At 33.9% G+C, this 21,911-nt stretch overlaps 1 protein-coding gene across 1 annotated transcript in view; it reads right to left on the minus strand.

Moving 5' to 3' along the window:
* The window catches only part of LOC150102555 (uncharacterized), a 93,358-nt gene that overhangs the window by 22,603 nt on the left and 48,844 nt on the right, over positions 1-21,911 (minus strand). Inside the window, exons 5-7 of the mRNA XM_090398703.1 lie at positions 12,733-12,931; positions 10,366-10,499; positions 299-462 (exon numbers count right to left, since the gene is read on the minus strand). Coding sequence (XP_090254829.1) covers positions 299-462; positions 10,366-10,499; positions 12,733-12,931 — 497 coding nt within the window. The remainder of the gene's footprint in view (positions 1-298; positions 463-10,365; positions 10,500-12,732; positions 12,932-21,911) is intronic.

A 21,911-nucleotide genomic window follows, 5' to 3' on the forward strand; every position in this document is an offset into this window, starting at 1 on the left:
CTCTTATCCAAATCTGGCATTTGAATTCGACATTTTTCTGCATTGAATTTTAATTTTTAGCCTTTCTTGGAAGGATATTAGAAAGAAAGATTTTTCTCATTTTCATTTCCTCATTTATGTAATTCTTTGCTAGCTCTTATCTTATTCTTTTTCTCTTCTATGAATGGCATCGTTAGTCCGGTTTTTAAAATGCAATTTTATTTTCTAGATATTAGTTAAAATATTGAATGAAGTAAAGATGGGTGAGTCATACAAGTTAAGCAAGAAATTGATAACTTTATCAGGACTTCTCAGTTACCTTACTGTTCTTCATGAGAGGATTGATGTAAGCACCGCCGTCCATTAGGACCTTACACATCTCCACGTTGTTAGTAAATGCGGAAATATGCATTGCTGTGCGTCCATAATTGTTTGGAACGTTAACAGCACTTGGTTGCTGTTCGAGGAGCCAACGAACCAAATCTGTAAAAGGCATACATTTATAAGTTGATTTGTTACGAAAACCTTCCACAATAATATAGAGTTGCATTAAACTATTTGCTTTTGCAATTGCACAGAATAAAATAAGAATTACGACACTAAGAGACACTAATTTGGAGATTTATTATTATTATTATTATCGCTACTTAGCACCACCGCTGAGTCCCTGGACTCATCGTAGTAGTCCACTGTGCACTCTACCTTAATCCACCCAGCTATATATTCCACTCGTTAAATGCAATTTTATCTGTTAAGTACATATGCTTTCTGGCCGGTATGCTTGTTTTGAGAGAGGAAAAATCGGAGTTTCCGGGCGAAAACCTCACTTCTTTCTCATTTCGTAGAACTTTGCTGTTATGAAGAATTAATTTTAAATTAATGCTAAGGTAGCTATGTTAAAAATTACTTTAGAAACTTTTCTGTAATCGTCTCTTAAAGATACTTCTTATACTATTTTCAAATGATACTGGGCTAAACTCGATTCCTACAAAATTAGAATGTATGTTCATTCTACATTTTGTTCAAAATGTAGAATGTAGATTCATTTCTGCATAAATTAGAATGACTTTGACTTAATCTGTTTGTTTCAGATTTTTCACTGCTTCCTATTATTATTCTGGCATGATAGCTTGAAATGTTTCTGGTATAAATCTAAAGGCAACCAACAATCCCATCGTTATTATCTCTTCGAGGTATTGTCGAAATTGCATTCTAGAACAAAGACCGAACTGTGGCTCTGCTCGCATTTGATAACATGTGGAAGTGTCTCAAAATAATAGCCATGCTCAATTTAAAATCTAATAGTCTCTTACATTAGAACACTGACCCATCATAACTTTCTTACATTTGCTAATAAAAACTTGAAGTAATGCCAATCAATTGGATATCATTTTATTTTAGTTCTCACCTTAATTAAAATGACTTTTACGATTTCTTTTGTTTCTTCTGGATTGCTTTAATGTTTTCTTGTTACAGTTATTAGGTCTCAGTAATTTTGTAATAACTAATGTTTGCGGGAGTGTCTCACGTTAGCATGACTATTTTCATGATTTGCATCAGGAAGGAAAATCCTATAAAGAAGCTTTTCGGCCATTATTGGATCTAGAAATAGATTATTAGACGAAAGACTTCTTGTATAAAAATAACTGAGATCGAGCAGAGAATTTTTTCCATCCAGAGACAATAAACCAGGAAGCCAAAAATGAAACTTAAGTAACAGAAATAAGTTTAGTTAACTTTTATTACAGCAAACATAAAAATCAATTTGGTTTAGGCTGGTAGAAAAAAATCCACATTTTATTACGCATTTGCTAAAATCTCATGTGTTGTAGATCATTATGTCTTCCTTTACAGGTCGTCATTACTTTGTAGTTTTCAGTTTTAGGATTATTCAGAAGTGGCTAGATCTGAAGTCAGAGAAACGTTTTTAATCCTGGCATTCATGAGTTGATCTAGAAATCGATTTTTTTGTGAGTCAAGACATTTGGCTTTGGTATTAATAAAAAGCGATAACACGTCTCTATTCTCAAGCACTGTTTTATGATCATTCTATATTATGCACTTATAATACGAAAAACTATGAAAACTATTATAATTACTTTCCACTGATTCCACAGTTTAAAAGTTTGATTAGTGGTTATAATAATCGCCCAATGATGAACAGCATCTGTTTTAAATGATAGTGTGTTTCTTTCATTGCAAGTTCTATTGTTAAAAGTCTCAGTGATTTTATGTGGTTTTGTATATTTGCCTTTGAAACAGAGAGATTGCGATTTTTAATTTTTTATTGTGGGCTAAAATCCCAGAACGATACACTGCTATGGTACTGTGATATTATCGCTTATTTTACTCGCAAGTTTATTTTCTTGTCAGTAGCCATTGATCTGTCCACATTTATGCTTGTGTCTGCTTTTTTTTTAGCTTATTGTCCAGGTTTTTAGTTGCTGTTGTATGTTATTCTTAGAAACAATTACAGGTTGTTTTAATTACTTTTGTATATAATTTTTTTTACTCCTCTTTGACAAACGGCATTGGCAGAAATATACTAATTATACGAATTAGTTTTCGTTTCGACGTATTTTCTTCCATTTACTGCAGAATATATATATATATATATATATATATATATATATATATATATATTTTTTTTTTTTTTTTCAAAGAATAAAACGATGCTATTCTGTTGAAATCCTATCCTATCCTTCTCATCCGTCTGGAACGGGTTGAGTCCCCTCCTAATGAGGGGTTACGGGCGTATTAATGCAGCCGGTTCGCCACTCCTCTGCTGCATCGCCTAAAGGCGATATTCATGACCGTATCCGTGTGTGTTCATGGGACCGGTTTGCCTGTTAGCGGGATGAAAAACTCCAGATAAACTGGTGGAAAAAACCCTGCTGTCCACGCCCAAGACCGGCTAACTTGGCTATGGCTGCATTAATTCCTGAAGAATTAATGCAGCCATAGCCAAGTCAACGCCATAGTCAACGAAGAATTCCTGTCGCTGACGTTCCTCACGTCGGCGACGGGAATCGACCCTAGGACACTTCTTCCCCAGGCATATGGCTGCGAAGCGCATAGCCACTAGGCTAACCGCACGGATTCTATTGAAATATTTTTTGTAATTTTCAAACATATTTTGAACTCTAAATGCATTTGTGAGTCAAGACGTTTGGCTTTGGTATTAATAAGAAGCGATAACACGTCTTTATTCTCAAGCACTGCTTAAGGCCCTATTTTGTGTCCGCACATACTGGCTGTCTATGAAATCTTTGTGCCGTTTGAATTTTTAGTACATTCATTTCTATATTATTATTATTATTAGTAGTAGTAGTAGTAGTAGTAGTAGTAGTATTACGTAACCACCTCCAGGGAGTCCAAAGAATCATTGAGGGAGTGCGCCTACTTTACAACTCTCCGTCTCCACCAACTAGAACGAACCGGAACCACAAACCCCATCTACCGCCAATCATCACCACTAGTATTTTCACAGACAATCACAAATATCCATGTCCACGGCGGGATTCGAACCCGCAGCCTTTTGGCTGGAGAGCAGATACGCTGACCACTCTGCCAACCAGGCCGGCCATATTTTTCTATATGATAGTAAAAAATCTGTAAAATATAACTGAGAGAGAGAGAGAGAGAGAGAGAGCCTATTCAAAATTTAGCATATTTAATTGCATTTCAACAGTGTTAAATTTCAACATATCTACCACCATTTTGGATAACGAAAGTTCAACAGGATTTTGAAGTTCCCTAGACATGCTCGTTTAGGGAAGGCCTGTTCAGTAACTTTCAGTTTTCACGTCCCCAAAGGAAAAAAATATATAATGGAATCAAATCTGGGGTGTGTGTGTGTGGGGGGGGGGATGGCCAAGGTATTGGCTCATCTCTTCCGATTCATTTATGGGATAAACTTCATTTAAAAGTTATCGAACACTGCAGGCGAAGTGGCAAGGTGTCCTTTATGGTGAAAAATTGTACTGTGTGCTATCGATACGTCTTGATTGTCGCTATTTGGGAATGAAGTAATTCTGCAGAATGTTCAAATAAGCCTTACCATTCAGAATTGTTCTTTTAAAAAAGAACGGACAAGTTAGGCGTGATTTTTAGAGCGCAAAAGCCACCCGCATTGGAAAAATGTCTCTTATGTTCCCAAACTACTTGTGGTTTCTCTGTTTCCCAAATGTGACAAATATGGTTGGTAACATAGCGACATTAAATGTTGCTTTATCACTAAACAACACATTGGTAACAAATTAGGCATTGATTTTTAAACGTCCTGATTAAAATGATGGCAGAAAGCTTGCATGGTAGCCTTCTTCCAATAATATTTGGTGGATATGAATTGCTCTAGGAACAATGAGTTCCACTTTCGTGGACTGCTTATAAAAGTTAGCTCTACAGACAACACTGCTAGCGAAGTAAGTCTTGCAGTTATCTGTAGAGCAAACACATAATTTAATCTCACTTTTCAATTAATGGATTATCCTTAATGCCGGTCTCTAAATTTATCCATTTTTTATCCATTTGTAAATAATTTTCGGTGGAGCGCTTTCTTGCCGTAATGAGTACTAAATTTTCTTATGACTGCTGATACAGATTTCATATTTCTCAACTAGCCAGAGAACAGAACCCAACTGACCTGTTTTTTGACTTAATTGAGGCCATTACGGGTTCATTGTCTGGAAAATAAAGAAAGAAATTAGAACAAATGACAACTTTATTTAACTTTTGAATAAATTCTCTCTCTGATGCATTTTGCGTATTGTTTATATCCTATATACGAGTATAAGTGAAGCTATTAAAAATCCAAATTGCTTGAGGACTTTATAGATTCCTGTACGTGTGTGCGTGGGTGCACAGAAAAATAAAATAAAAACCAATAAATAGATATGATGATTTAAATTATCATGAAATGAATTTTAAAAAATGACAAATAATTTCATCATAACTCACAAGACTCACAATTTCTTATATACTGGCTTGGCTACAAAGGAAAGGTCATACAGATTATCATTTTGTATTTCAACAACAATCACATAACTGTGTAGACAAAAAATGAATTGTCCTGTTAATGATGTAGATAATTATAGTGTATGTAGTTCATTAGTCAAATTTTTATGCTTGTATTTTAATACACGAAGAAGATATTCGCATAGATCATATTTTCTGCAATAAACGCCAATCTTTTGTATTCTAATTTGCTACATAAAAGGTTTCGATATAAAATTCTACTTTCTTGTTTTTTTCAACTTTGAATCTCACCCACGAACGACTGTAAACCTACTGACTCATTTATTATCGCCTCTTAGCTAAGAGTTGCACAATTAGAAACCTTACTCAAGAGGACAAACATGGATCCCCCCCCCCCTTCCCAATTGCTCTTCAGGTCGCCAGTAAATAGGGTAGTGGTCTCGCACTGGGCTATAAAATTCACCTGCCAGCAAAAACATTTACAAACATCCATGTCCATGTAATTCAAACGCATAGCCTGTTGGTTGGAGAACAAATACGCTCTCCACCGGGCCAACCAGTCTACCTATCATAAAAAAAAACAAAAAAAAAACGCATTTAATTAAAGCTTATAAAAGTGCACCGTAGCAGCAGTTTATGAAGCTAATATTATTCCGATTTAAAAAAATAATTATTTTAACTATCAAAACAATTAATGTTTTCTAATAAAAAATAAAACATAAAGAACTGTAAAGAACTGTGCACTATCTCTAGAGGGCTCCTGAAAGCAACCTAACCTTTCATATAAAAACGAACAGCAATGGTTAAAATGCATAAATTCTTCTCCCTCAAGTTTCGTTTCTTATATTTTATATCCGCAGGATATAAAATATAAATAAAATATAAAATATATTATATTTTATATCCGTAGGATATAAAATATAATATAAACATTTAAAATAGATTCTAAACCTTTCCTGGGTTGAATTGCTATTTACAAAAAAGAAAGAAAGAATTTCTCACTTAATATTCCATCCACCTCAAAAGTAATAATAATAAGAGAAAATAAGTTTTGGTGTTTAACGCTAATTACTGTGGGAAATCAAATTCCCGGATTAGCGGCATAAGATTTTTGGCCAAATTATTTCAAAGTAATTACCCTCCTTCTTTTGCTATAGTTTCGTATTTTTCAGTCCTTTTTAATAATTTAATTTAAGTTTAACTATTAATTTCATTGTTCTAATATAGAAGAAACTGTCATTTGGTATGCTCTAAATTTTACAGGTTTTGTGCCAAATATTCTTAATTGCCAACAAATTTTCTGGTTAAAGTTTTAGATTTACCCAAGAAGTATATCACTGAATCACGCAAATAGTAAACGTTCTGAAATTAATTCACACCACAGTATAACTTATAGTAAAAAGAATAAAATAGTTGCTTACAGTTTTTGGCATTTTTGACTTATGTTGCGTATCTTAAGGCAGTGATGTGCGTTTATTTTGAAATTAATTCGGGAAGCCCATTGAAAGCATATCACGAGCACCTAAGAATATGCTTTGCTGAATAACTTAACAGAAGGTAAGTTAGAAGATCTCAATACAGTGGCGACTGGAATTTTCTGTCGGGGATTCCGCTTTATCATTCCCTAAAATAGGCAGGCCAGCAGGAGAGCACTTAGAATTAACAGACATACGTGACATGCTCGTAACATGCTAGCCTCATAGCTTTAGTTGCCCTGCTTGTAATTCAACAAAACCAAATGCAACTGAATAACTACACGGTGTACTTTTTTAATAATTTTCATCTTGAAAACCCGGCATTAAACTCTTTGTCAAATTCTTTGGCCGTTTTGAAACATACATCCACAAAAGTTGATTTTCTGTAGTATCGTAGCACATCTGTTTTAAGTATCTAGCCTTTGCTAATGCATTACTATTACAATAAATGCTAGCAAAAGTGACTTTATTTTTATCGATAAACAGAATAATATTAAATTCCTCGGAGTAGTAAATATCATCATAAAAGATTATCATATCTTTGTGTCGTTATTATTATTTTTTTTTTTATTCGATCCTACACGCAAGAGATAGAAGAATCTATAGCACGTTAGTACTGTATATGAAATGAAAGTGAGGATTGGGAAAGCTGTTGACATTTTTCTTGAAGAGTTAGAGGTTGGTTGTTGGGAAACACTTCATGAGGAAGACTCTTCCAAAATACAGGGGTATATGGAATAATAAATTGAGAAGAAGGTTTTCGATATGTTTACTGTTCTTGTTTTAACAGGCCAAACAGAAAGTGGAGGAATCACGGTTGCTATTTCAGTGGAGCAGTGTCCATGGAAGTACTTGGAGAGAGAGAGAGAGAGAGAAGAAACGATGCATCTATAAGGGGTCATCTCTCAGCCGAATCGCCCTGCTTTGAAGAGAGTCGAGATTTTTAGGGAGGTTTTAGATGCACCATCCCAAACATGTGAATAGTATTCTAAAGAAAGACAGATTTAGCATTCGTATAGAGTTAATTATAGTTAATTAACTTTGCAGGATGAGTGCAAAGTTGTTTCTAGAGCGAGTAAGAATGCCTAGTTTTTTAGAGTCTTCTAGGTTTTTAAGAAGGTGCCGACATACTACTTAGGTCTGCTTGATTTTTTTTATTACTTTATTCCCTTCCATTTTGATAGTATTACGTATGATTTCGACTATTCCATTATTGTTGTAAGTGCTAGCGCTCTCACACATACAACAACGTTTCTTTCGCAGACTCTTGTTGACACACGTTTGAGCTACTGTTAACGGTACTTCATATATCATTACTTGTTTGAATAAAAATCAGTACTGTTAATGACTCCCCCCCCACCAAAAAAAAAAAACTTTAATAATATAAAACGATCAATATACCGTGAGTTATGGCCGAAGCAACTAAAGCTGTGTGGCCAGTATATTATATTATATCTGTTTACTGCATGTGTTCTGGCCGTTTTTCTTTTCCTGAGATTTAAAACCAGAGTTTCCGGAAGAAAACCCCCTTTATAAAGAAAAGAATCTTTATAAGGATTTTTCATATAAATGCGAATTAGCCGTATGAGACCTTCCAACTCACCTTTTCTTTCGCAACTGAAAAGCTCTTATAAAGGTTCTTCGCGTTCGAGACGGAATTTACATCCTGTTTTCTTTCTCTCTCTCTCTCTCTTTTTTAACGAAATTTGAAAAAAAAAAAATAATACTATAAATTTTCTTATTCTACAGAGAATGTAGAATGCACTAATCAACAGGCATAATACATCGTTTTATATATATGGTGCTTCAGCTGTAATTCCAGTTTACCTAACTCAAGGTTTCCCAAACTTTTTTTTTCCGTGGCCCGGTTATTTTAATACTTCGTGACCCACTAAAATTTTTATGGCCAATAGGTAAAATAAAACAGATTTGAATGTTAATAGAATTACTTTACCGTGAACAACGAGACTGCGAAATGGCTACGCGGACGGAGCGCGTTTTTCTTCCCTATTAATTAAATTATTTATTCATTAGTCTCGATTAAACGCTATTTACTTGTATTTTAGAGTTTCGTGAAAAAAAGAAAACCCAAAAACGAAACACCCTAGGTTTTCGAGAGTTTTTTAGGCAACCCGGCATTTAGCTTTCGTGACTCGGTGCCGGGTCGTGACCCACCATTTGGGAAAGGCTGGCCTAACCCATCTAACCCATTCGCCGATTATCAACAAACCAGTTCCATATATTAAATAAATTCACAGTAATGTACGGTGCATTGTGTACTTATAATCTGATAAGCTTCGATTGTTCTGTCCTTGAATTCCTCGCTGTAAATTTTAGCCAATTATTAATAAAAATTTACATCTTTATTTTTGATGCTGCAGTTCTGAATCTTCTGTTTACACTAGCTTTTGTAACATTTCAGAATTGCTTTCATTTTCCTAATAGGTAGCATTATTTAGATAATTTGCTATATAATCTAAATAAAATATTCCTGACCTCTGGCATCAGAGAATCATCATAGATTTCAATGCCAGCACTTAAACTGGAATCCGTCAAACAAGAGACCCAGCTTATTAGAATATTTCTGCTACCTGATTTATCCACTACCAGAATTCAGCTATTTTTAACACGAATTATGACGAGAATTATCTAATTTCGATTTGTTGCTTATATTCATAGAACGCTTATCTACTAAATCTAATTCGCTAGATTACGTAATTCTCTGCGGTTAATTAAATTCTACATTTACGTGATCTGTCATCGCCGAATCCGATACCTGGATATTCAGTGGCTTATTACGAAAACTTAATCACATACTGCACTTTCAGGCATATTTATCACTATCTGCAGTATTTGTTTTAATTTGGCTTTTCTAAGCGATGCTCACAAATAATATTTCCTTCGGCACTTTCTTCATACTTTATGTGGTCGGCATAATCCTGCCTGTGGCAATAATCGCATGCACACAGTATTCTCTCCCCCCCCCCCCCAGATTCTATTCCTGAATTAACTGCTTCAATTTTTTTCTTTAGTTTTTTTGCTCATATCAACAAAACTAAAAATTATGCTGTAGAAGGTAGTTAATGTAATTACAATGGAAATATATTTAGTATGCGGATCTTAACATAAATACAATACTAACTGATTACAACTACTTACAATCTAAACTTACTTTCAACTAGGCATTCTTTATGTGATATTCAGTGAATTTGAACAGTGTCTGTAATAAAATGCGAAAATCATCAAAAATTATGAAGCTCAGCGTTCATTTTCTAACAAACACGCCACCTGGCAGTTTTATTCAATTAAAACTTCTTTCAATTAAAAAGTAATTGAATAAAAGTTTTATTCAATTAAAACTTTTATTCAATTAAAAAATTCTAAATTGAAACGTTTTCATTCGCATAAGTTTTAATCACGACGCTACAGTTCTGTAGTTGAAAATCATTCCTTTGCATCGCAATCCTTGTCTATTAAAAAATAATCCTTTTTCAGCTGAATATCCTTCAAACTGTATGGAATACGTTCTTTTACTGGTGGATGTGACATAAAAATGTCAAACTTTCATGATCATATTTTGTCCTTTTCATGTTTAATATTTCTTCCTGATGTTAAGAGAAGCAGTTTCATTCTCCGCTGTTATTAACTGAATCTTTTGAATGCATTATTATCGTTAGTATTTAATTTCATGTTTGAGTACTTGAAGCATGTCAGACTATGAAATCTGTGAGTAGATATCCTAACATTTATTCCCCTAGCGCGAATTTCTGGAAAAGAAGCGCTATCTGCATCATATTTGTAAATTTTTTGTTGCAAAATGATGTTTTAACATTTGAAATATTTCGAATAAACTAAAATTGTGCTCTATGACACATGAAAAAAATAAATTTAGATAGTTGGTTAAAAAATAGCTTTTAATAAAGAATTGACTGACCTTTTCTTGAGGATTGAACAGCTTCATGCAATGGCAAGTCTCCACGCACATTTCGTAACCACAAGTTAGCTCCATGTTGAGCTAAAATTTTGAGCGTTTCCAGTTGACCTTTAGATGCTCCGCAGTGAGCTGGTCTATATTGAAAAAAAATATTTGTCACAAGTCTACAGGAAATGAATTATGCTTTAAATGTTTTCATGAAGCATTATAACTACTTTACGTTGAAATCAGCAAAAAATGAAGTTTTTTGTATACACATTATACATGGTATTTAACCGTTCTTGTACATTTGTGATGACTGATGGCGAAAGGCTGTACAGCATGCGCCAGCGATATCGAACCGAGTGGTTATTGGAGGTTATGGAAAATTTAGCTTAGTAGTTTCAGTCACGAAAGGTTACTGAACCTACAGCGTCCACAGTATCACGACATTAAAAGAGGACTGAGCAGAAAGGGAGGTTTTTTTCTGACGTCGAAATAAGATTTCTCTTTCTCAAGACGGATATTTTCATTTATCCCTGCAACTATGATAGAGGTGCAGGGGTAAATGAAAAGGGGAAAAAGTTAATTTTGTGTTGTTCGAAATTAAATAGTAATAGTTGACTGGTTGTTTGGTATTCAGAATTCCGATAATTAATTCAGTTTTTAAAAAGATTCATATCTGTAGAAATACTGTCTATAGGGAACAAAAAGGAAGAAAAAAGACACAGAGTTAGAAAGGAGGTGGAGCAAGTGATATAGGACTTTCTGATTAATTTATTTCTTCTCTTTGGCAGGAAGATATTTATGAATGTTCTAGAAAATTATCTCAGATATGAAAACAGTAATCTAAGATCAGATTTGTAATATCTGGGTTTAATAATCATTCAGAAGTCGAAGACATCAGTTTTCATATAAGCTTCATATGTTTCAATGAATTTTCTTCGAATTCGCACTTTTTTTAATGTAGGAAATAGTGCTAAACTTTAATAAAACGGTTAACTTCCAAACTTTTAAACTTACTCTCCATATATTTAGTTCGTGATTCAGATGATTTAAGTCAACTTTATTTACTGTTGTTGTTATTTATTTATTAATTATTATTTTTGTTATTTATTTATTAATTATTATTTTTGTTATTTATGAATTAATTACTATTTTGCTATTAATTCATTCATTATTATTGTTTCTATTTATTAAATAATTACTGTTGTAAATATACTACTACTAATAATAACAACAACATCATCAACAATAATAATAATAATAATTTGTATAAGTTACACATAAATGTTTGGCAAGCTTTCTCATAGTTACTGATCAATTTTCCAAACTTTTCTCCTAAAAACATAAAACAAGCTCCAACAAATTTCAACAATAACATTGCATAAAACAAAAGTGGCGTAGATATGGAAGTTGTGACTATTTTTTGTATTAGTCTCGATTGTGAGCCTACATTCAACTGTTTTTGTACCATATGATACAGACATATCCCCCCCCCTTTTGCAGTTATATTTTTCTTACACTTCCACAAAGTTATAGCTTTTGTTCATTACATCATTCCTTCGAAATTATGACTGGCAGTGTGTATCTGTCTATTTTAAATAGTTTAGAACAGCTTTTCGATACCACATGAATTCGGCTAGCTGAGTGTTGCAAAATGCTTAAGCACCTATTGGATTGTTTTTTCTGTCCTTATGAACGCGTCTAATAACTTCTCTCTGGCTGGAAGAATTTTAATGAAAATTCGTATTAAGGAAACCTACTAAAATATCAAATCTGTGATCAATTAATTTCAGTTTCGATATTAATTGTATCATTTTTTGTGCAAAATAGGGCAGCATACAATAGAAAATTATATGTTACAAATTATAGTCACTTGCCAAAACTCTAGCTGGTTGTCTTTTATGGTTGTCTCAGATCCATTTCCGTATCCGTTTTCTACTATTGTTCTGTTATGTTTAGCTATGGCACAAGGTTGAAAAAAAGTTATCGAACTTTTTCAGCCGTTAAAATGTCTTCTTGTAATTATCTTATTGTTTGCTGTCTAGAATTCTCTAAGAATAAGTTCTACTGCTCTGCCACTTAACTGTAAAAGCCCAACCTAATCACACTAATTAGAATTCTATAACTGCTTATAGTATTCCAATCACTATGCTTTATTCCATTTCATTTCCAACACATTACGTTGGTCGGCTTGCGTCTGATAATTCTTTTTTCATGTTTACCATACCTTTCTGACGTTTGAATAAACCGTGAAAAATATTTGCTCAAGAGTTATCCCGTGAGTTTGGATAAGTCAATAATGAATAAAATTCGTACCCACCATAAGTACTTGTCAGTAACTTTGAAATTTCTAAACATTTCGAAGAAAGAAATTATACTTACGTTCTAGCTTTACGGTCTTGACGATTCGGGTTAGCTCCGAATTTAAGCAGCAAGTGAGTACAGTCTGCATGTCCAAGGGTGACTGCATAAAATAAGGAAGAACAGCCATTATTGTCGACTACGTCTACTTCAGCTCCACATAGTGTGATCAATGTCTCAAGGCAGTCGAGATGACCGCGGCTAGCTGCACAGTGAACGGCTGAAAAATAAATGAGATATTTATTTAAGAAGTGTTTCTATTTGGTGCTTTATTATTATTATGCATAGCCATTTTTACCGATCAACAGCCAGAGCTAATGAAGTATTCATCTTCTCTGCTTGCTGAATATGAAATGGAATGGGGTAATGGAGATACCATCTCCATTACCCATTGTCTTTCGTTGGTATTGGCCAATCATGCAGAAACTTGAGTAGATTTATTTGCATCACTATAATTCGAGAACCTGCTTTTGCATAAGCCATGCATAACTGCAGATCAATCTTTATTCTCCAGGAATTCATTTCATACAATCACTTTTAGTGAAACAATTAAACCGAATCTCATTAGACATAATAAACACGTTTGATCAAAACATTGCCTTCCACTTCTTGCAACAACATTCTATTTCACAATGTTTTTTCTCTCCAATTCATTCCATCCACCTGAAATGGCGCGAATCCTATGCTCCCTTTCCCTTTACCTGGAAAGGCAGCGTGGAACTGATAGTTCCTCCGCATGAAGGGGTATTTCGTATTTGAAGGGTCAGTTTTTTCCCATTTTTTTTACTCCTAGTCTTGAGGAATTCTGAACCATGTGTCCGAATTCGTCAGAATTCGGACACATGCACAAAATAACTTTTGTGCATGTGTCCAACTGCAATCTCATTCTTATTTTTGATCCTATCCTGTCTTGTTCTCCCCTGTCCTGACCCTGAGATTTTAATTGAATTTACGTGTAGCCATGTACCCATGGGGATATTCGTACCACATTATAACAAAACAGGATTTTTCTCACTTATTCCGTAGTCTGTTATATCTATCAGTATTATGTTCTGAAAGCAGTTAACGTTTTTGCAGAAACAAAAAACTCATGTCCCAGAGAGAAAGACTTGACATCTGATCTTGACATGAAATCATATTCCTGTGTCTGTGACAGTTATATACTGATATTTGTAGTTTCCTAGTAAGGAGAAGTTCATTTATTTAATTTCGTAAGAATATCGTAAGATATTCTTACGAAATTTCGTAAGAATATCTTACGATATTCTTACGAAAGAAAATTTCGTAAGATATCCATGTTTTCGTATATTTAATGATAAGTTAATTTTATATTTCTAGCATTGAAAATTTCAAGAATAATTGCTTCTTTTCTTTCTATAATTGATAGCTGATTTTCATTCAGATGTGAAAGATTATAAATTATTAAATAGTAATTTATAATCTGGTTATCAATTCATTTAATTTAAATAAATAAACAATAAATATTAATAACAGATGTTTGTGTAGCCCAGGAAATGTGTTTGCACACATAGTGGTTGAAACAAGATCATTATAACTTCTATTCTTGACCTTCACTAGGAAAAAATTATCTGGGTCCTTTATCAAGCAGCGCTCGAGTTAGTCGCGCTTTCCCACAGGCAGTAGGGTTCATACCCTGGCAGATTAGGGTAACTCCGCAACTCACAAAAATCGACAGTAGACCTCACGCTATTTCAGACAATAATGTAAAGCATTAGTGTTAGGAATCAGGAGATAGCGGCAGTTATCTGTAGTATTCTGCTTCGCTGATGCCTAGGAAAATCACTGATAGCCTTGAGCAAGCTATCTCTGATGGCTAAGGGTGAAGATAGCCCTGCTAGTCGTCAAAAAGTTAGGGATCATTCCACGTGAAATCATAAATTAAATTGAAGCTGCATAATTTTGTAATTTGATGAAAGTGAGCTATTTGGATTTGGCTGCCCCATTCTTTAGATGAAAAAAAAAAAACAATTTTCTCCTGTCTTCTTATTATAATGATCATTTTTATTCAGCAGATCCACAGAATTTCGGGTTTTAAAATTTTGAAAATCGTTTTAAAATTAACCAGAATCTATTTCCAGATTGTCCAGTTTGCGATTTTTACTGCCATTTTTATGTTCAAGTTGTGTACTGATTGATTTCTTAGTTGCATTTTCAGACAATGTTTTTCTAGATGTTGGCCCTGTTTTAAATGTTCTGAGTGCTCTTTTCCCCAATTTGTATTCTAACTTGCAAGCCCTCGGTTGAACCCACAAATCGGATTCTTCCTGTTTCGTGTATACAATATGTAGGCCTAAATTACCATGACTGAAGCGTTTCTCCCATGAAAAAAAATGCCTGTAGCTTTCAAAAATTAAAAATGGCATTGTGAAGGCCCCAAAATTATGTGTGGCTATTAAGAGTCTTGGGGGAGACCACACTCCTACCAGACGCGTCCCCCGGGTGGCGGATGGGAGAAACCCAAATGGGTTGCTCTGAATAAAGAATAAAGAGTTGTGAACCATAGGATGTAGCAGAGGCGTGGCAACCTGGCTACATTATTATGCCAGTAACTTCCATGAGTTGGAGAAAGTCTACAAACCGAGATAGTGCTACTGCGTACGGGACAGCCGACGCGCCTACTCGAAGTAGGTGAGAAATCAGCAATATGGTCAACAAAGGACGTGAAACACATAGCCACCCTCAACATAAGATCATCATACCGACCTGGAAAATTGCAATTAGTCCAGGAAAATTTAAAAAGACTGAAATGGAGTATTTTAAGTTTATCAGAGACACATTGGTGCGGAGATGGATTCATGGATTTACCAGAAGGAAGACTATACTTCTCGGGAAGAAAAGATAACATACACAGAGAAGGAGTTGCATTATTAATCGAGAAGAAACTTACACACTCAGTAATTGAAATAAAACCAGTGTCTCCTAGAATAATCACAGCCAAACTTCAAGCAAAAGAAAAAGGTCAAACGATTAAAATAATCCAAACATATGCACCAGACAGTAACCATTCAGAGGAAGAAATGGAAAATTTCTATGAAGAACTACAACAGGAAATAGATAATTCCAAAAATAGAGAATTGATGGTAGTGATGGGAGATTTTAACGCTAAAATAGGACAGTTCACAGCAGACAAAAAAGATGTGATGGGGAAATTTGGATACGGAGAGCTTAACGACAGAGGAGAACAATTACTTCACTTCTGTAAAGCAAACGATCTAATGATTGCAAACACATTGTTCTATCAACGCCATAATAATAAATATACATGGACATCTCTAGATGGTAATATAAAGGACTGCATAAACTATATCATCATAAATAAACAATGGAAAAGATCAGTAAATAATGTACGAACATTAAGAAGCTTTGATGTCGACACTGACCACGAAATATTAACTGCCAAAGTGAAGATAAAAAATTCAACAAGAAAAACAATATCAGAAAAGAAGAAAACATCAACCTATCTAAACTAAAAGATAGCTCAAGCAGAAGTCGATTTTTAGAACAGATGCGCTTGAAATTAGAACCCTCCATCTTCCAGAACAGTGGAAAATACTGGAAAGAAAGAAAAGAAACAGTGTTATCAATTGCAAAATATATTCTAGGTACCATACCCAAAATAAACAAACAGTGGGATAACCCAAGAAATCCTATCTACAATAGAAGAAAAAAGAGAGAGAGGCCAAGCTACTTGTAAACCAACAAAACAATGAAGAGAATAAAAAAAAATATAGAGCACTAAAAATAAAGTTGATAACCTCTGCAAAAAAAGCCAAAGAAAAATTGTTAGAATAAAAAAAAGCTAAGAAATGCCTAGAAGCATACCAACAAAACAACTTAAAAAACTATAAGAGAAATTACAAAGAAATTCTCAGCAAAAGCAGTAACAATGATAAACAGCAAGATGACTGAAACCGGAAATATTGAAGATATAAGAAAAATCTGGCCAAACCATTTTAAGACTATCTTTCACCAAGGAAACAAAACTACAATGCCAACAATAGAAGAAAATAACGACCACTCAAAAAGAAGTTAGATACGCAATAAAACAGACGAAAAACAATAAGGCACCAGGCATTGATACTATCACTACTGAACTGTGGTCATATGGAGACAGCACATCAATAGAATATTTAACAATCCTATTCCATAAAATACTACAAACAGGAGAGATCCCAGATGACTGGAGAACTGGATAGATCGTCCCATTATACAAGAAAGGAGACAAAAGAGACTGCAGAAATTACAGAGCAATCAATTTACTCTCCCACACACCTATAAAATATTTGTAAGAATTATAAAAATAGATTAAAAACACATATGAAGAACAGATAGGCATAGAACAGGCTTGTTTCCGAGGAAACTATTCAACAATAGACCAGATTTTTAAGATTTTTACATTGCAACAACTAGCAGAGCTCAGCTAGGAAGACCATAAAAAAGTATATTGTTGTTTTGTGGACTTTAAACAAGCTTTCGATAGCATCAATAGAGAAATCCTTCTTAAAGTTCTACAAGAAAAAGCAATAGATAATACAATATAGTTTCTGATAAAATATTACTCTAAGACAAATGCAATAATTAAAAAGGACACTGTTTTTCTAGATGTTGGCCCTGTTTTAAATGTTCTGAGTGCTCTTTTCCCCAATTTGTACTCTAACTTGCAAGCCCTCGGTTGAACCCACAAATCGGATTCTTCCTGTTTCGTGTATACAATATGTAGGCCTAAATTACCATGACAGAACCCATAGAGATCCAAAAAGGAGTAATGCAAGGATGCCCATTATTCCCATGCTTATTTAACATATATCTAGACGAAGTTGTAAAGAAGGCAATAGACAATGAAGAATAATATCAAATATGTGGATGATCTCGTCCTTATTGCAAGAACCCCAAATGAACTACAAAGGTTGATAAACAAGCTAAACGAAACCTGTAAAACATATGACATGACAATAAATATACAAAAGACAAAAGGGATGAAAATAGGGAGGAACAGAACTACCATCTCAGCTACCCTAAATGGAGAACAAATAGAACAAGTAGACAACTTCATATATCTTGGATCAAAACTAACAGAAACAATAGATGAACTCGAAACAATCAAATACAGAATAGCGATAGGATGGACCACCATGGGAAAATTACAGAAAATCTGGAAAATAAGCAAGATATCTAAGCAAGCCAAAAATTCAAATGAAATGAATCAATAATTATACCAACAGTCATCTATGGAGCAGAAGCGTGGACAGTTAAGAAACGAGAGGAGAAAAAACTGCTGGCATTTGAAATGAAATGCTTAGAAATGCTTATTAAGAAAAATAAATAGAACAAGTTGGATAGAAAAGAAAACAAACAGCACAGTCAGACAAGAATTATTGTATAAAAAAGACAATAATAGAAAAAAATAGAAAACAACAACTGAGATGGTTTGGCCACACTGTACTCATGGATGCAGACAGACTTTTTAATGCCCTAATCAATACTTTTCCAACTGAAAAAAGAAGACCCCGAAGACTAAAAATTACCTGGCTGAAATTAATAAAGAACATTTCGGGATGCAGAACATATAAGGAACTTTTTCGAACAGCAAGGAATAGAGAAGACTGGAAGATCTTGCTCAAGGGAAGACTCAACCCGTCTTAGACGGAAGAGAAGGAGAAATTAATAGTATTAAGAGAGAGAGAGAGAGAGAGAGAGAGAGAGAGAGAGAGAGAGAGAGAGAGAGAGAGAGAGAGAGAGAGATACTCTTGATAAATGGCTATAAAGCAGAATTGGTCGCATTCATAGTGTTAGCTTAGATGGGAGTCTTTTTGAAAATGAAAAACAAGTACTTTGTTTTTCACCTTTCGCCGTATTTATTACACATTCACCTATCAAGATATTTTTAGGATCATAAGTGATGTATGCGACAGTAGCAGATAGGAGAGTAAAATGGATGCTCGTAAAGAAAGAAAAAACATTTATATATAGGTACATAAAACATTAAACGTCTCATTGGAGGAACTCTATTTTAATCTGTAATTTTTTATACAAATTCCTTCATTTTAAAAGGTGAATAGCATTTCGATAAGTAAAGTGATAAAATAATATGGTCATTGAGGTCTATATCGTGCTGTCTAGTTTTAAAATTAGATATGGTAATAATTTTATCAAAGAAAGAGCAGGATATGAACGGAAATTATTTGAAACACTAAAGTTCTTGTGTATCTAAATTTGTACGAATTGCTTTTAAAATTCTCTGGGAAAATAAATTACGTTTAACTAGCAAAGTAAAATTGAATGGAACAGAACAACATTTTATATGCACTTCAAACATCAGCGTACCTGTTCTTTCCAAATCCAAAGTGGTATGATCAGTGGCGTACCCAGAATCTTTGGTACCCGAGGTGGCATTTTTTGGCCCCCTCTCCCCACCTTCCCCCCCCACCAAAAAAAAACCCATCTGTTTTAACTTTCAACACACATTTTATTTTACATTCTGAGGCACTTAACATTTACGTAATGTTCAATAACTTTGTCAAAGTTTATCTTGCTGCATAATTATTTTCTATAGAAAGTATGGATAAATTATTCAAGATACCAAGTAATTTTATATAAACTTGGTTTTAATCCTGTTTCCCGAGTAAGAAAACAGACAAGAATCCAGTTTGCGCCTGCAAGTAAGTGCAAGTCCAAGGCACCTCTTGGTAGTGCCTGTAGGTTGCACTACTTGCAGGCGCAAACTTGATTCTTGTCTGTTTTCTTACTTGGGAAACAGGATTAAAACCAAGTTTATATAAAATTACTTGGTATCTTGAATACATAATATACCCAAGTTAAAAAACTTTCTTTGGATAAATTACTTAGTCTCTCTTCTGTCATATTGGACCGTAGGTAACTTTTTATGAATTTTAATTTAGAAACATTTCTTTCACAAGAAGCCACTAATACACAAATAGTTTAAAAAACTCTTAAACACAGTGAAACATTTGGAAGAGATTCCAGAAAATCCCACTCTACAATGAACTGTAATAATTGAAGAGCTGTCCATTTTTTTGCGTCTTGTTTGCTGATATTAACAGCTGTTAGATGTCGCTGAAGTCTTCAATTCAGGAATTATATCTTCGCTTTAAAATTCATCATAGATTTGTTAAATTGAGAATGCAATTTTCGAAATATTTTTCTGTGCCATGTATTAAAATATTGGGTTGTAGAATCCTAAAAATCGTCATCATTTCATCCATTGCTTTGTTACGGCTACATAATTCTAGAAAAAAGCGATCGAGGCACACAAACTTTGACCTTCTCACCTCCTCTTGAAGTGTAAGACCAGCATCATCCAACAATTCTCCCGGCATTTTTCTTTTTAGCCTTTTTCTGCCACTTTTTTCTATAGGAATGTCCAATTTATCGCATTTTGTTTCTTTTAATGCTCTATTCACCATTCCTTCTCGTTCATTTTCAAGAAAGTGTTTCAGATTTTCAAGTCTCGCACTACAGTTTTCTAGTTTGCGTGTATTTTTGAGTACCATTTACTTCTTCTAAAACTTCATTCCAAAAAGACAGTTAACACAAAAAAGTAAAATCGCATATTGCAGCTAGTAAATTTTGAGCTGATTCTCGTGTGTCAATATTTTCTTTTAAATCACATAGTGCTTCTAAACTTAAAATTAACTTTTCGATATTATATCTTGCTGTATGAACTGCTTCATAGTGAGCACTCCATCTTGTGTCTGATAATCTTTTTAATGTTAGTCCTACATTTTCCTTCAATACTTACCAACGGTGAGTTGTAATTGAAAAAAATGAATATAATTTTTCCAAAACTGCAAAAAATATTACGAGTATAAATGCTTCCATAAGCATGAACTCTACAAAGATTAAGTGAGTGATTTGCACATGGCATAAATAACGCTTTAGAATTGATACTTTTTATTTTACGTTGAACTCCACCATGAATTCCAGACATAGTTGCAGCATCATCATATCCCTAGCTACGGCATAGGTTGATGTCAAGTGTGTCCTCCTCTAATTTCTTCAGAATGTCAGAAGTAATATCATTTGCATTTTTTCCTGAGATAGAAAAAAAAACCTAAGAATGACTCCCTTACTTCAACTTTCCATTTTCGATGTGACGTATCTGTTAACTTCACACATTTGATCCACGTGAGATACATCAGGAGTACTGTCGAAAAGGATCCTAATATTTAGCTTTTTTTATATCCGCCAATATTTTATCTTTTACATTGTTTCTTGGCAAATTTATGAATTCATTTTGGATTCTGGGAGATAAGTATGAGCTATATCTCCTATTATGTAAAGCAGAATGTTCAGTTCTTAATAAATGTTCTTTTAGAACAGGGTCATAATGAGATAGAAACTGAATTAACTCCAAAAGATTTCTCTTATTTGTCGCTGAAGAATCTTCTCTATGACCTCGAAGAGGAAGATTTTGAGGAGCTAAAAAGAGAATTCCATCCAAAATTCTCTTCAAAACATCCTTCATTCTTGTCGTTTCCTTATTAATTTGATCTCGAGTAACTTGATCTATAGTCTTATTCAATTTTAACCTTGTTTCTAAAGTTTTCCACATGTCTAAGCAATTAAGATCTTGTTCCGAAGTTTCATGTTGCCAGATCTTTGGATTTAATTTCCACCATTTATTAAAACCATTCACAAAACTCGATACTCTAGTTCTATCGCCGCAGGCAAATAAACGGTAACAAAAACAGCATAATTTTTTTTTCTGTCTGAGAATAAACCATCCAAGTTCTAAGAACATTTTCGCCATTTAGTAGTTCTTTATAAAACCATTATTTTGTAAGTTGGCGACGATTTCATCTTCCATTTCTTGCCGTTCTTCCGCCACTATTTCTTCTATTTCACCTGCTGTGGTTGAAACGGATGTCGCTGGCATTATGTATTTTATAATAGCTCCCGACATATTTGTAACAGCTTCATCTTTCATTTTTTTATTTTTCTTCTTTGATATTGTCGTGACGACTCCTCTCTGTCGTGTTCTAAATCTATCTAGTTTCAAGTCACTTTTATGAATAATACAACTAATTACGAAATGATCACCGATCCAAAAGTAGGGAAATTTATATTTATACTGCGCCACCCTATTCTTAGATTAGTCTATATAAATAGTAGGATCAGTTCTAAATTAAGGTAACAGTCATCTCATTAGGCCGAATCAT

Source organism: Typopeltis vanoorti, chromosome 10 (assembly GCF_054136105.1).
Source record: "Typopeltis vanoorti isolate ZY-2024b chromosome 10, IOZ_Tvanoo_1.0, whole genome shotgun sequence".
In the NCBI taxonomy this organism is placed as follows: domain Eukaryota; kingdom Metazoa; phylum Arthropoda; class Arachnida; order Uropygi; family Thelyphonidae; genus Typopeltis; species Typopeltis vanoorti.